This window comes from Lepidochelys kempii, chromosome 8 (genome assembly GCF_965140285.1).
Source record: "Lepidochelys kempii isolate rLepKem1 chromosome 8, rLepKem1.hap1, whole genome shotgun sequence".
Lineage (NCBI taxonomy): Eukaryota > Metazoa > Chordata > Testudines > Cheloniidae > Lepidochelys > Lepidochelys kempii.
Window position 1 is genome coordinate 76,622,850 of NC_136387.1, and position 16,035 is coordinate 76,638,884.

The following is a 16,035-nucleotide window of genomic DNA, read 5'->3' on the forward strand; positions in this document are numbered from 1 at the left end:
ACTTTGTGCGACGTACAGGGCGATAGCCAAGTCACAAAACTGTCCAGAATATGGAATACCTACGCTTGAGGTGGTGAGGGTGGAGGGAAGAGAATTCAAAGCACAACTTCATTACATGGGTATTTAAAAACAAAAAAACCCACCTTTACACACAGGTTAGGTTAACTATGCTAGCATGACTTCAAATGTAGCGTGGACAAGACCACTACTGTAAATACAGCAGATAGTCACGCAAATGTAATGGGAGTGATTTCTACGTACATTTGATAGTATTGACACTAAGGAAAGCAAAGGAGTTGTTTGGAAATTATAAAATTTTGTACATTAAAAATACAATATTTACAAGAAATCTAACTTTGAATTCCTTTCTTGGTGTACCCTCCAGATATATAGTTACAAAGTTTAGTGGCACATTATTGAATCCTTTGGATATTTACAAGATACAATTTGTAACTTTGTCAAAAAATACTAGTTTGCAGTGCTGTAAAAATGGCTGATACTCAATTTTGTAGAGCTCTGTACCTACAGTAATTGTGGCATTCTATACTTGCAGCAAGACAGCACACTGGATGCAGCTGAGGTGATCCTGAAGAACTGGAATAATCCTACATCTTGATTTTTATATTTGTATTAATTATTCCATCTAGTACAATTATTTTATTCATAAGTATTTCATTATACCATTAAAAGCCAATGTACTCTAAATACAGTACATGATTCATATGAAATTACAAATAACTTTGGGAGACTACCTGCTGAGTAGCCAGAATAACAATTTATCCATTGCAAATAATGACAGGTTTCAGAGTAACAGCCGTGTTAGTCTGTATTCGAAAAAGAAAAGAAGTACTTGTGGCACTTTAGAGACTAACCAATTTATTTGAGCATAAGCTTTCGTGAGCTACAGCTCACTTCATCGGGTGCATTGTAGTCTACCCCGCAATCAGAGAGATGATTGCAGCATAAGGCACACCCATGTTAGCTTTAATCTGGCTAGCACAGTTAAAAATAGAAGTGTAGAAACAGCTCTGGCTTCAGCAGAGGTTAGCAACATGAGTACAGGGTTCCTGGCAGATTTGTATAGCCTGTGCTGAAGCCTGTGCCACCACACCTTCACTGCTATTTTTATGTCAGTCCATGATGAAATTACACCTCTGACTGCCATGTAAACATATCCTTAATTCTACCGATCTGTGGCCATGGGTTTGGTCCAACAGTGCCTTTATCCACAAGTAAATTGTACAGCCATAGAGTGGGCTGGTAGCAACCGTCTGGCTTCTCTCTTAGTTCCTGATCTTGGTCCTGGGCTTTCAGCCAGAACATCCTCTTTTGTCTCTCTAGTTACTTTGTACTGCCATCTCAAAAAAACTCCACCAGAACTCTTTAAAAGGGTGGTGATTGAGTAGAGTTAAATCAGGTCTGCATGGTGAAAGAATAGTCTGGGAATGAAATTGGCTCCAGATGAGTTATGGAATATATCTCTGGGAAATTCTGAGATTCCAGGGGCATTGTGGCAGTCTGACCTCTCCTTCCAAAAATCCCATTATCTCCGAGGTAACCCCCAATACCCACTGAAATCTCCCAATGTGAATTGTACCTGGGAGCTGTGCCAGGAACTAGGGGATATCTACCTAGAGCAGTGGTTCTCAATCTTTCCAAACTACTGTATCCCTTTCAGGAGTCTGAAGCCTGAGATCTACTGTCCAGGGCTGAAGCATGTAATTTAGCTTTTCGGGGCCCCTGTCGCATGGGACTCTGAGTAATTGCCCTGCTTGCCACCACCTAATGCTGGCCCTGCACTTGCAACTCCCCTGACATAGAGGGCATTACAGCAGAATCTGTTGAGCAGAGTGCTAATTTGGGTGCAGGACACAACAGTTAGTGTTGTTAACATGCTTCAGCTTGTAATATGCTTGTACCTCAGTTGGTGTAAAACAATTGGCTCAATTACAATCAATTCCATGTTCTCTAGTGTAGATGAAGCACATAGGGAGAAAGCAGGTGGAGTAGAGAAAGGGGAACCCCAAACCACACTGAGGCTTAGAGCTACCATTTTTCAAGCACTGTCAATTATCTTAAACTTTAACAAATCTGCTAATATAAATATAACAAATATATAGATTTCTGTGAGAGAAACTGGGTTCCTAGGGTATAGTATGAGTTAAATTTTACTAATCCCTTAGACTGATGATACAAAATAATACAGCACCGGAATTTTGGCTTCTGACCTTAGCAACAAGGGTTTCAATACCTTACACAATTCAGTAGTTTATAATTGCCTATCAAAATGTAATTGTAAATAACCATAGTGCGATATCTATATTTGAATATAGCAGATTTGGAGCATAAAAAATGTAATACTGATTAGAAATGCCAATTATTTCTACCACTTATGTTGAGATGTCCCCAAGAAAGCTGTTTTTATGTCAGTACATTTGCTTTCTGAGTAATTGGGATGAATGAGTAATTAGACATATCCTCACAATAGCAATAAAGCATGGTACAGATTGCTCCATGTGAATCTCAGGGCTTGTGAAAGGCTGACTTCTCCAGAAAGTCATGGTTTAACTTTATTGCTATATGTGTATTACTGTAGCATTTAGGAGCCTGGTTATGGATCAGGACCACAGCAATGTGCTAAGATACGTGTAATCTGCATATCTTTTCATTTAATCAAAAGTCTAAACACACAAATGGTGGCATATACATGAACTTGCATGTTGGAGTTCATTCAGCTGTCCCACCCACTTACCATTTCCATAATATGCTTGTTTGAGGTGTTTGACTTCTGCTGATGTTAGAGAATGAAAGTAGGCTAATTTAACAAACCATTAAAAATGAGAAATTTACACAAAATAGTAGATTTGCTTTCATTAAGGCCAAACATGCACAAAATAGTGTGTTCATGAAGACAGTAAGTATCCCATTGCATAATATTGTAAAAATGGTACCTGTAGTATCAGAAGCATGATTGCCAACTGTCCATCTAGTGCTGTCACTGACAGTAGCCAGAACTGGATGCTTCAGAGGATGTTCAGAGGCTAAAACTTCCAAAAGTGGCCACTGATTTTGGATGCACACAGTTGTGAGCTGGAGCCAGTTTGCACCGGTTTGCTGGAACCGGTTGTTAAATTTAGAAGCCCTTGTAAAAGGGCTTCTAAATTAACAACTGACCAAAAGTGGCACCTTAGGTGCCGACTCTGTGGGTGTTCTGGGGCTGGAGCACCGGCAGCTCCCCGCCCCACGCCCGGCCCTAGCTCACCTCTGCTTCGCCTCCTCCCCTGAATGCGCCGCCCCACTCTGGTTCACCTTGCCCCCCAGCAGGTTCCTCTGGCTCTTAGGGGCAGGGTGGGCACCCACTATAGTGGCCCACGAGACCCACCTGCCCAGTTCTGGAGGCAGTCAGGGGAGGGGGGTGGATGGGACAGGGTCCCGGGGGGGGGGGCATCAAGGAACGTGGGGGGTTGGATGGGGCAAGAGTCCCGGGGGGCGGGGATGGGCCACGACCCCCTCGTGGGATGAGGAGGGAACTGGTTGTTAAGTTTTTGGCAGCTCATCACTGGATGCGCAACTTGAGACACCTTGCACCTGGTTCAACTTTTACTGTTCACTGTAAGTAAAAATTAAAAGTGCATGTTTGCAGAATTGGGGCCATTGGTGCCTAAATCAGGCCTTTAAAGGCCCCAAATGTATATTTTGGTACCTAAACCAATGTGGCCTGATTTTCAAACATGCTGAGGATCTGCAGATACAAGAGGAAAACTATTAAAGTCAGTGGTGCTTTTCTAAATTATGTCTTGAATTAGCAATCTGTTTTGGATCCCAATGCTTGGGGCTGTTGCAAAATCTTCTACCAAAATGAATTCCAAGAGAGGTCCAGAAGGTCAAACCCAAATCCCTCAGACCTAGGGTGACCAGACAGCAAGTGTGAAAAATCAGGACGGGGGCTTGGGGTAATAAGCGCAGAAATAGACAAAGCCCCAAATATCAGGACTGTCCCTATAAAATCAGGACATCTGGTCACTCTACTCAGACCTGTCTACCCCTTTTATGTTAGGTTTCAGAGTAGCAGCTGCATGAGTCTGTATTCGCAAAAAGAAAAGGAGGACTTGGGGCACCTTAGAGACTAACAAATTTATTTGAGCATAAGCTTTCGTGAGCTACAGGTCACTTCATCGGATGCATTCAGTGGAAAATACAGGGGGAAGATTTCTCTATGCAAAGACCATGAAACAATGGGTGTTACCATACACACTGTAAGGAGCGTGATCAGGAAAGGTGAGCTATTACCAGCAGGGGTGGGGTGGGGGTGGTGGAAACCTTTTGTAGCCATAATCAAGGTGGGCCATTTCCAGCAGTTTTTGTGAACTGCTGGAAATGGCCCACCTTGATTATCGCTACAAAAGGTTTTCCCCCCCCACCCCGCCTCCTTGCTGGTAATAGCTCACCTTACCTGATCACACTCCTTACAGTATGCATCCAATGAAGTGAGCTGTAGCTCAGGAAAGCTCATGCTCAAATAAATTTGTTAGTCTCTAAGGTGCCACAAGTACTCCTTTTCTGCCCTTTTATGTTAGTAAGGGCTATAATTACAGCAGCAACATGTCAATCAAAGAAAAACCATGAAGCAACCACCTTGAAGCTGTTATCTCCCGTAGCTATTTCCACAGGACAGTCCAACGATCGCCTCCAGAGGCGGGACAATGCGAGAGTCAGTTTCAGAGCCGGGCTGAGGGAGGGCGCGTGTCCCCAGCTGGCGCCCCGCCCCTAGCCATTGCCCCACAAACGGGCACCGCCTCCAGAGGCTCAAGTTGAGGCAGCAGAACGCGAACCCTTTCGTTTTGTCCCTTCGCGCGTCCCGTACCGATGGCCTGGCAGAGCCCCGCCCCAGTGGCGGAGGATATATAAGGGAGTGTGCTGCGTGCTGGTCTTGAGCTGGCCGTGTGCAGCGATAGCACAGCCTGGGACTAGGAAGGAAGGAAGGAACATGGCGTCTACCAGCCGGTGAGTGGAGCGAGCGGCTTCGTGGTCTTCGTGGCGGTGGCGGCTAGTAATAAAGTGTCTGACTGGAGCCCGGGCGCGGCGATTCCGGATTATTAGTTGGGGAGAGAAAATGGCTGCGTCTCTCCCCCCCCCCCCCGGTTCAGCTCCTGGGACAGCAGCGCTGACGCGTCCCCCCGCCCCCAGCTGCCATCTCGGGTCTTGGTTCCTCCTCGTTAGTCCCGCTCCCTTCTCTCGCCTTGGCCCCCTTCACTTCTCCCCCACCCGGCCTCCTCTCCTCCGCTCCGTCCCTGCGGGGGCGGCCTCCTTCAACCGCCCCCTTTCCCTTTTGTGCGGGTTGGGCTTTGACCTTCCTCTCGCTTTGGTGCCCCGTCTCCGTTCCCTGCCCCATTCCCTGTGGTCCTTCCGTATCTGGTTTCTACTTTTAGTGTCCCTCCCCCATCCCTGACTCCTTGTAGCAGCGATGAGAGTTTGTCCAGAAAGGCTCAGGGTCTGATCTCGGGTCACCTCTGAGTAATATGCAGCTTGGCCTGGGTGCCTGGTTTTGCCTGAATGCTAGTTTCAAACGTTTTTGTAAACCTCGGAGTTCGTAAGTGATGTGGTGACATGTAGGCAAGTGACGGGATCTGCTGCTGCTACCAACTCGTAAATATTGAAATAGGAAGCCTGAGATCTCCAGCACAGGGGTTCTCAAACTTCATTGCACTGCGGCTACCTTCTGACAACACAAATTACTACATGACCCCAGGAGGGGACACTGGCTGAGCCTGCTGAGTCCCGTAAGCCCAGGTGGGAGGGCCAGAGCCTGAGCCCTACCACCCCGGGGAGGGGTGCCAAAAATCAAAGCCCAATCTGCCTCTCTCCCCTCGGGTGTTCAGAGGAAGGGGAAGGTGTATGTGTCTCTCTCTGCTGGGCACAGTGGTGTTGACACTGACCTGCAGGCTGGGTAGCCTGTAGAGGTGAGTCAAGGGTGGAGGTGGTGCTCCCTCCCTTGCCCCACCTGTTCCTCTGGGTGCACCTACTCCAGTTTGAAAACCTCTGCTTTATAGTATTTTTTTTAAAATTTTAATTTACATCCTTGATTGTTTGAGTAAAGATGCATTCTGGTCCGAAACCAAGGTCTGCTAGAAACTGGGTAGTCTGTTACCCCCTTTGCTCTTTGTGCAGGTTAAATCAGGCCATATTTTAACATAAATGGAAGAGTTGCCACAATATGTCTGGATGCATATTCTTTTTCTTCTAAATGTTCCTATTAAAAAGCCCCTTTCAAACTTTGCAGGGCCTACTATAGAAAGATTTTTATGGTCCCCTTCAGTTTTTTGGGAGAAAAAAGGAAGTAGTTTTTCACACAGTGCCTTGTGGAACTCATTCCCAGGGGATATGGTGAAGGCAACAAGTATAACGGAGTTCAAAAAAGAATTGGATAGCCATTAGTGGACCTATTCTCAATTAAGTTATTAGGCAAGAAGGTCAGGGATGTAACCCAATGCTCTGGGTGTCCCTGAATCTCAAACTGCCAGAAGCTGGACCTGGACAATGGGATGGATCATTTGCTAATTTTCCTGTTCTATTAATTCCCTCTGAAGTATCTGGCACTGGCCACTGTCTTGAAGATGGGATACTGGGCTAAATGGACCATTGGTCTGACCCAGTATGGCTGTTCTTATGTTAAAAGCTCTTCTATTTCACACCCCATAAAATTTGTTAGACAACATTCCATTATCCCCAGTTTTCCTCATCGCCATGATCATGTGGTATAGGTAGGTCCCTTTTTTTGGCCTGCATTAGCAGCACTGAAAACTAATTACTCTTTGGGTTCCTGTCACAGTTTTCCCTTTTGGACATTTATCAGTTAGTGATTGAATGGTCCCAGTGCCTGAACTATCCTTTATGGGTGAAGAAAGTGTTCTTTCAAATTAGGGCTAAAAGGTACTATGATGGGACAGTAGAGCGAATCTACTTCCCCTTCTGTATCTGCTCTAGGTTTAGTGAACATTTTCCAGTGTTATCACAACTTCTAGTAGCCGTGAAATAAATGCACGCTTTAATAAATATAATGGCCATGAATTTATTGAAATATTTCAGTGTACAGACGTATAAACTAAGGGGGAATAATGTAAATATCCAGAGAAATGGGCAGACTTTATATACACTGATACGCTGCTGATGAAAGATACTGTCAGAGGCCTCTGTTCTGCTTTGTGGATCTGGATTTAGTTCACTTTTTTATTTAATATGCAGTCAGCCGTGTGAACTAGGGATGCCTATTTAAATGCTCCATATGGCAGAAAGTTGTTGCGTATGGACCAGCATCACTTTTGAGTTCTCTGAAATTGTTTCTTCATAGCTTTTTTTTAAATGTGATGCAGCTGGAATCCATTGAATATATGCAATAAAATTTACTTATTTTAGTTCTTCTTAGTATGTGCTTCTGTGAATCGCTGCTGCTTTATCTTACTAAAATTGTTTAATGTAAAGATTTCCCGACCTAGCAAGTTATGTTTTAATTTTATATTTTAATCTGGCTAAAACTGTGGAGGTTTTCTTTAGATTTACTGATCAAGTTGATAAATTGTTGGTACTGTAAGATGGTGGTTTTCTAAAACAGTAAAGAATGCACTGCTCACTAAAGGAATAGCCTAATTAGATTTTAAAAAAATGGCTAGCTAAATGCAGGAGGGAATATTTAGAATGACATGGTCATCACTAACTTCTGGTAGGCATTGACTTAGCAGGAATGGATTTTCAGGTAGTCTAGTAATTTTTTCTCTCTCTCTCTCTCTCTCTCTCTCTCTCTCTATTTATTTATTTATTTATTTATTAATTAATTAATTAGAGCACTTCACTCAAAGGAGGTAGCCTTGAGGATTTTAAATGGCAAGATGTTTCAGAGTTCTAATCTCCATAAATCCTGGGTTACCAAATTTATTGTTTTCTGCAGAAATCTCATGTGGTGCTCCTAATGTATTGCTCCACACAAACAATTTGCATGTTTGTAAATTACTCTGCTCATTTGTGCTGTATGTTAAAAACAGCATTAAGGCTTCAAGCATGTGGCTTGAAGTTTTCTTCCATAATGTAGTTTAAATTGCTTTCCTCTAACTTGAAATCTTTTTCTGGAAATGAACTTTTGTTTGTTTGAAATATTTTGAATGCTGTGTTCAATCTTTTTCTTTTAGTTTGGATGTGCTTCCCAGAGTGACGTGTCCAAATCATCCAGATTCCATTTTAGTGGAGGATTACAGAGCCGGAGACATGATCTGTCCTGAATGTGGACTAGTAGTGGGTAAGTAGTTATTCAAGTTGTTGTGACTCACTCTAAAAATGGAGATTAACTATCTGAAGTAATTTGCTTTTTCTCATGGTTGGTGTGTGTGAGAAATTAGTGTATTTTAAGCCTTTTACTTAGCACTAAATAGATATTTTCCCTTTTCTAAAAAGAATCTACCATTTTGAAGAGGCAGTCTTCTGATAATTACTGGCACTTTTAAATAAATGAGCTGTATAAAGTTCCATAGTTTTGTAGCAGATACCCACGTTATGGAGAATATAATTGACCATTGCTGCTCGATGGAAGTCAAGCTGATGGCCTTTAAACCACTGACTTTCCAAATTCAGGGGGAAAATGGGGTTCTTGGACTACAAATAGCTATTTTAAATATCTCATTTGTCTCAAAATTCAGTTATGTCTCAAAGATATAGTGATAGATATTGGAAAAGGGTTTATCTTTGCAGTGTTAGAGACATCTGTTTCATTTAAAGCTGGGATGCTTCATATAACATGGACAAATGTGAAGATTTTACTGTATTACAGTTCATGACCATTACAAGGGTGACACATGTAAATTGGGGTACATATTTAAACGTGATATAAAATTAAGCATGAAAACTCGGATTTCAAATGTGATCACCAGCTAGTTAAAAGAATTAACAAAAAGGATTAGATTAATGTATTGTTTTCAAAATACTTGGAAATGTCAGTACATAGGAATGCAGTAATTGCTGTGTTGGATCAGACCAGTGTGTCACCTAGTTCAGTATCATGTCTCTGGTAGTGACCAGTACCACTTCTTTCAGAGGAAAGGGCAAGAAACCTTGAAGGTAGTTATGGAATAACCTGCTCATAAGAAGTTTCTTGCTGGTTCCCATTTAGGTTGGCTTCTGCTCTGAAAGAGGCTTTATATCCCTTCCAAAACTTAATTTTTAAATTCCCCCGAGTTCTAACTTTGGGCATTTGTTTGGATAAGAATAACCAGTCTTTTTTTAATCCTGTGAAGTGCTTTGCCTCAGTGATATTTTGTGACAGAAATTTTCACAGGCTAATATTTTACGATGTATAAAAAAGTGTGGTTTTTTTATCAGTTTTAAATGTGTCATCAGTCACTTTCATTGAATTATTTTGTGTGTGAATAGAAATGTTCTGGATATATCTTGTTTTTCATTCATTACCCTATACATTTTTAGATGTCCCTTCTTATACCTCTCTTCCGTAAGGTACCATTCTTTTCCATCTCTCTTCATATGAGTTTTTTCCATGCCTTTAATCATTCTCTTAGCCTGTTTCTGAACCCCCTGTATTTCAGTTACATCCTTCTTGAGAAAGAGTGACCAGAAGAACACTATTCCAAGACTAACACGGCTGTTACAGACTAACACGGCTGTTACTCTGAAACCTATTCCAAGAGAGGGTGTACAACTGACATACAGTGGCATTCAATTCTCTATATTCTGATCCCATTCTTTTAGCATTATAACATTATTTTTTTGACTGCTGTCACACACTGAGTTAAACATCTTCATTAATAATGCCAAAGTCTCTATCCAGAATTACAACTAAATCAGAAATAATGCTTTAAGGGAAGTGTTGTAAACAGGACCTATTATACGCTCTTCTAATGAAAAGCAAACTGGTTTTAATTCTTTATTAAATTACTGTGGAAATTCTCTAAGTCCACTATATATTAACTGATCTACACACCCTTTTAAAGCCTATTTAATGCCTCCATGCCCAAATAAACAGTGTCATTTTAATTAAATGGGTCTAGTTTAAGTGTCGTTAATTCTGAAAGTTTGGATGTAATTCTTAGCTAACTTGATGTTGAACACCTAATATTCCTTTTTTGAAATATGCCATTTGTGAATTTATATACGAGGTTGAATAATGTATGAACCAGGCTGAAGCTGCTGTTTCTTGGATTATTCTAGGCAAAGTCACAAAATACTATCTTAGTAGGTAACCTTATTTATAGGTTGGTGGCAGCCATCTTATGTCTGCCTGTAGAAAAAGGATGAGTGCAGCTGATGTACAGTTTCACAAGTAAAAGTGCGCCAACTGTAAGCTTCAAATTTGTCAGAAGTAAATATTGGAAGCCCATTTTTTGGATTTGCCCTCTTGTTTCCCATTAGTGAGATGTTTGCTTTTGGGATTCAGTTTGGCCTGCTTTCATTTTAAATTAACAGCTTTGATGTTTTCTTTGTAATTCTAAAGTTGAGGGTTCTCAAACTGCTTTGCACCATGACTCCCTTCTGACAACAAAAATTACTTCATAATCCCAGGAGGGGGGACCGAAGTCTGAGCCCCACTGCTCTGGGGGCCAAATCTGAAGCTCAAGGGCTTCAGCCCCAGGCATGGGGCCTGCAACCTGAGTCCTGCTACCCAGGGCTGAAACCCTTGGGCTTTGGCTTCAGCCCTGGGTAGTGGGGCTCAGGCTTCAGCCCTGGACCCCAGCAAGTCTAAGCCAGTTCCGGTGACCCCATTCAGAGGAGGTTGTGACCCATTTTGGGGTCCTGACCCACAGGTTTGAAAACTGCTGTTCTAAAGCAACAAGAATTTTTCATGGGCAGGGATTTAATAAAATACTGTGTTAGCACAGGGGTTCTCAGCCTTTTTCTTTCTGAGGACCCCCCTCTTCCCCCAACCTGCTATAAAAACTCCATGGTCTACCTGTGTCCAGTAAGTGGTTTTCTGCATATAAAAGCCTGGGTTAAGGGGTATTAAGCAGGGCAATTGTCCAGGGCCCCATGCTATAGGGAGCACAGTGAACTTAAGCTCAGGCTTTTGCTTCAGCCCCAGGTGATGGGGTTCAGGGCCCCAGGCTTTAGCCCCGTGCAATGGGACTCCAGCTTTCTGCCCTGGGCCCCAGCAAGTCTAACACTGGTCCTGCGTGGCGGACCTCTGAAACCTGCTCGTGGTTCCGCAGGGGGCCCCAGACCCTGGTTGAGAAACACTGTTAACACAAGCTTGACTTCTGGCTGAGTCATATTGTGGAGTGGTTCAGAGGGCTTCTGGCAATCACAAAATGAACTTAAATCCTCTGGGCTCCTGTTATTGGGAAAACATTGCCTTTTTCTTCACAGGTAGAGTTCTAAGCTTTCAACAGTATTGAGGTGTGGGGTTTTTTTTGTATGGATTCAGTGTTAAAAGGAACTAGCATTTACATTTATTGTGCGAATTAGTGCACTTAATTTTTCTTCTTTGGACTTCCCTTTTTAGCAGTTCAGTTTTCCTGCCTGTGTTGAAGTCTTTACTTTGGGTTTATATCAGTTTGCTTGGAAAATTAAGTGTGTGTTAATTAAATGGAAGTAAGAGATAACTAAATGACCAGTGAATGCATCCGATGAAGTGAGCTGTAGCTCACGAAGGCTTATGCTCAAATAAATTGGTTAGTCTCTAAGGTGCCACAAGTACTCCTTTTCTTTTTGCGAATACAGACTAACACGGCTGCTACGCTGAAACCTAAACAAACTGGAGAGATCACCAAACAGGAGAAATAGTGTGAACATTTATCATAACTTCCCTTTTACTAGTCTCTAAAGGAATTTAAGTGAAGTACAAGGGTAGCAAACTGATAAATAAACTCAAATCTTGGTTCCTGTACTTATCAAGTATGCAGAGCCTGGAAGCTTTAAAAGCGTGGAGCCAAAATCTTCCATTCAGGCCACAGAGGTGCTCTGTGTCTGCTGCTGTAGACTTAAGGATGAAATAACCCCCACAAGACATGCAGTCACTCTATATGAGAAGTAGTTGTTGGGCCTGCTATTAGAGCCACAAAGTCATGATTTACAGTTCAGCCTCACCAAACCAATGTAGATTAAGACCAATATGGAGCACTGCTGAATGGTGAGCAATCTTTTTTGGTTTCTTATCCCATGTACAGCAGAAATGGTAATTTCAGTTGCCAATTGTACATGCATGTGCATGTACAAGTGCAGTCTGAGGACTGGTAAGAATTTCTTAGAGTAGTAGATCAGTAAAGTAAATAAGCTGGTCTTTGTAAGCCACCTGCAAGAAAAAGTGATGAATTCAGTTTAAAACACCACCATTTCTATACTTCACAAATGTAGTTTGGCACAAAGGCAAAAATCTGGTTCTGTGCATAGGTATATAATAAAATGCATTGATGTATAATTTGCTTTTTGGAAAAATGACAGACCAGGCAATGCAATAAAAAACGAATTGGTAATGAAATCCTTTTTGAGTGAATGTCAAATTGCCATTTTTCTTAACTCTCTACTTTGGCTGTTAGGAGTGTCAAGTATTGGTCAAAAGGTGTATTTTTGTTTAATTACAGAACAGCAGTTGGCCTGGAATAAAATACCTGTAACACATTGGTTCCCAAAACCTGAAAAGTCTGACTTCCTTGATTTTTTTGATTTGTTTGTTTGGTTTTTTTTTTTGGGTTGGTCAGATTCTTTCTTGTGTAGCTTGGACAGAATCAGTACTGTAATTCAGGTGAGACAGTGTATATCCTCATAGCCTCTGGCTGAGCAGGAAGGAGAGAGGAAAAGGAAATGTGGAGGGAGGAATGGGGGGAGTTGGGAAAGCTGGAGAAATGCATGTCGCTTATTCTTCACACCATTATTTTTGCCTTTGAGTACTGCAGGAAATGCATATATCCCTTTTTTCCTAGAAGGTAATTAAGAAATGTTGGTAGTGATTTGACAGTGTTCTGTGTCACTACTTGAAACACTGTTTCAGTCTGTGGGAAACTGCTATTGGAGATGCTGCCTTTTCAATGGGATTTTAAACAGATCTTGACTAATTTTGGATGCTAAGGATTCTTTTGAACCACTTGTAAAAGCTGAGGTTTTGCCTTTGTGTCCTGGTAAAATTCAGTTTGATTAAATTCAGTCTACTTACAGTCCCATTTTCATTGCACAATAGTTGTCACTTTGTGTCCTAAAAGTTGTGTAGTTTTGGTATGCATTGTTAAAACAGGTTGCACACACTTTATAGTGGTAATTTGTAGTGAATGAAGATCTTACAGCTTGAAAGTGGTGTTACGTTAATTTATTCACGCAAGGACTCCCCTTCAGCTCTTCACTACCCTTCCTTTTACTTTGGACCTCTACTGCTCTTTCCTTTCCTTGCTGCTCAGGAACTGTTATTCAGCTGACCTTTTTTCCTGTCTCCTAGCTGCCAATGTTCAGCCCTTCTAGCTCTCAATTAAGATCTGCAATTTTGGCCCATAATATCAGTGAGATTTATGTGTTAATGCTAGAGTCTCAATCTGGATTGACCAAAACCTGAAATGCTATGGTGTTATGATCAGGTTAGGCCCCAGATCTGCTAGAATTTTACTGGAGGAATTCCTGCATTTCACCAAGTTCATTTGCCCTACTATTGCCAAAAATTAAACTAAGCCACTTTTTTGTAGCATGTACGGTACAGTAATGTGGTGTTTTGTGTGCTGGTTCAGGAGAAGATCCTGAATGCAGTTCTGAGTTGAGTTGATGATTTCAAGTTGGTTAAAACCCTGACCACATCCTTTTATCACTTCAGAGCAACTCGTCCAGCCTGCTGGACAAGGGCAATAAGGGAGGCTGGGATAGTGCTGAAAAACCTCATGCTCGGCAGCATTGACCTGCCAGTAAGTGCGGAGAGTGGCTACAATTGCTGAGTGGGAGTGAAGTGAAGAGTACAGAGCTGCCGTGGGGATAAAGGACAAGGTGGAGCCTAGCAGCTAGTTAGATGGGAGAGGCCTATGTGAAATCAGTCACATACCTAATGCATTGGGAGAAAGGGACCATGGACCTGCAGCGCATACCTGAAGCCCAGTTTTAATATATGGGTTGTTAATGTTCTGATCAGAAGTGTGGCGACTGGGGAGAGTATGTCTACGCTGCAATGAGACACTTGTGGCTGGCCTGTGCCAACTGCCTCAGACTCATGGGGCTTGGGCTAAGGGACTGTTTAATTGTGGTGTAGATGTTCAGGCTTGGCTAGCGCCTGGGCTCTAGGACCCTGCAGTATGGGATGATCCCCTACCTTGAGCTAAAACATCTTCAAAACAATTAAACAGCGCCTTAGCCTGAGTCAGCTGGCATCTGCCAGCTGCGGGTTTTTAATTGCAGTGTAGACATATCCTGGATCTTCTCTTTCGATCTGCAGTCAGATGGCTCGAAGACAGTTGCCAGTTTAATTTTTCTAACTAGGTGGAGGTGGCAGTATAGCAACTTTTAGAGTCTTAAGCCCTATGTTAGGGAAACTGGTATTCCTGTTAACTGTCTGATATTGTCAGTTAAAACTAGTGGTTATTTTTCTAGTTCTTGATAAATTTGTGATTCTCATACTTCAGTGCCTGTTCCCATCGCAGTTATTCAATTTGCCATAAAGATGAGGAAAAATGTAATAAGGGAATTACTTTCCTCCTAGTCTTAGAATAGAATTAAATTGGAGGTGATGCAAGATCAGTGCTGAAAGTGTGTAGGTTGCAGTGAGGTCCTTAATTGACAAGCTCCTCATGCCTGCTCTCTGTAAAGAAGCTTACTGCTCAGACTCAAGGAAAACACGACAGTGTAAGCAAGCTGCATGTGATACAGTCAGTCTTCTGGGTCTCTTCAGGACACAGGAGAGAACCAGTGTCTAGTTCAAATTAGTCCTCTTTGCTTTCCACCTTCACTAGATCAGCAATGGAGGCAGGTGACCCATTTCAACCTTGCCCAGTGGCTCATTAGATGCAGTCCTGGTATTCTAGCCCCTTCGGCTATCATCTTGATGTTCAGTTCATGTTTTCCTTGAACTTGACACACTAGCTTATCCTTTTTTTTTTTTTTCTTTTTAGCTGCTCCAATGGATATATAGGGCCAAAAGGCAGAAGACCAAAATAATTTCCTTGGTTCTCTTTGGAGAAAGGAGAAAAGTCTTATTCTTTAGGTAGTAACAAAAAATCCTGAGGCACTTGACCTGGATCCAAAGCTTCAAAGTCAGTAACTGCCCATATAAATTGATGTTTATTAATAGCTATCTTGTTTTTCAATTTAGGCTGTTTCATGTAATTTTCATTTGTCTAGGTTTTCTGCTACAGTATGAGCTATAAGTGGCCTACTGTCTTCATTTAGATTATAATATCTATACTTCTAAAAACTTGGATTTGATTAACTTTAGCACATCTTTTGCATGAAATATAAATCTGTGGCACCATAGGACTTCATGGTTACCACTGCATTGCACATCAAGACTGTCATTGAAATTCAGAACAATCGGATAGAACTCAAGTCCTCATTTCAAGAATTCAGGTTCCTATAGAGTGAGGGAAAATTCGTTGAGCTGTTGTCAGTATAGTCTGTGTATGAGAAACATTTGAGTAGCTCTGATTTTCATTCAGTAGTGGGTGGTTACAGGCACTTCACTTGTAATGTTAATTCATTTTGTGTGTTAATACCATATGAAAAATCTGTTCCCCTTTAAAGGTTTCCTTGTCAAAACTGCAAACATCTAAAATTTGAAATGCCAACTTGTGGTATCTAAAATTTTACTTACTGAGGATGGAGAACTGAGCATTAGTGATAAGCAACTATTGACTCTTAGAATTTTAACCCTGCTTTTGTTCAAAGTTTCCTAGCCCAAGACATTAATAAAGAAAGTGTTCCTTGTCAGAAGTGTAATTGAAAACTTAATATCTGCATCTGTTACAGAACTGTACATCAATAATGAAGAATGCTGATACTTCTAAACATTCTGAACAAAGTTAACCTTTGCATGAGAACATATGGTCATTAACTTGAGTAGTATGTGTGAATAACAAGCCCTTT

General features: G+C 41.8%; 2 protein-coding genes across 12 annotated transcripts in view; both read left to right on the forward strand.

Moving 5' to 3' along the window:
* Positions 1–2,856, forward strand: part of KYAT3 (kynurenine aminotransferase 3) — a 57,275-nt gene extending 54,419 nt beyond the window's left edge. For all 10 annotated transcript variants that reach the window (XM_073357132.2, XM_073357130.2, XM_073357131.2 and 7 more), the window contains one exon: positions 554–2,856. In XM_073357132.2, the coding sequence (XP_073213233.1) occupies positions 554–616 (63 nt within the window). In that variant the 3' untranslated portion in view covers positions 617–2,856. The remainder of the gene's footprint in view (positions 1–553) is intronic.
* Positions 2,857–4,873: 2,017 nt separating this feature from the next.
* Positions 4,874–16,035, forward strand: part of GTF2B (general transcription factor IIB) — a 32,443-nt gene continuing 21,281 nt past the window's right edge. The window contains exons 1-2 of one of the 2 annotated variants that reach the window (XM_073357151.2): positions 4,874–5,004; positions 8,181–8,287. In XM_073357151.2, coding sequence (XP_073213252.1) covers positions 4,988–5,004; positions 8,181–8,287 — 124 coding nt within the window. In that variant the 5' untranslated portion in view covers positions 4,874–4,987. The remainder of the gene's footprint in view (positions 5,005–8,180; positions 8,288–16,035) is intronic. The other variant, XM_073357149.2, reaches the window with a different exon arrangement.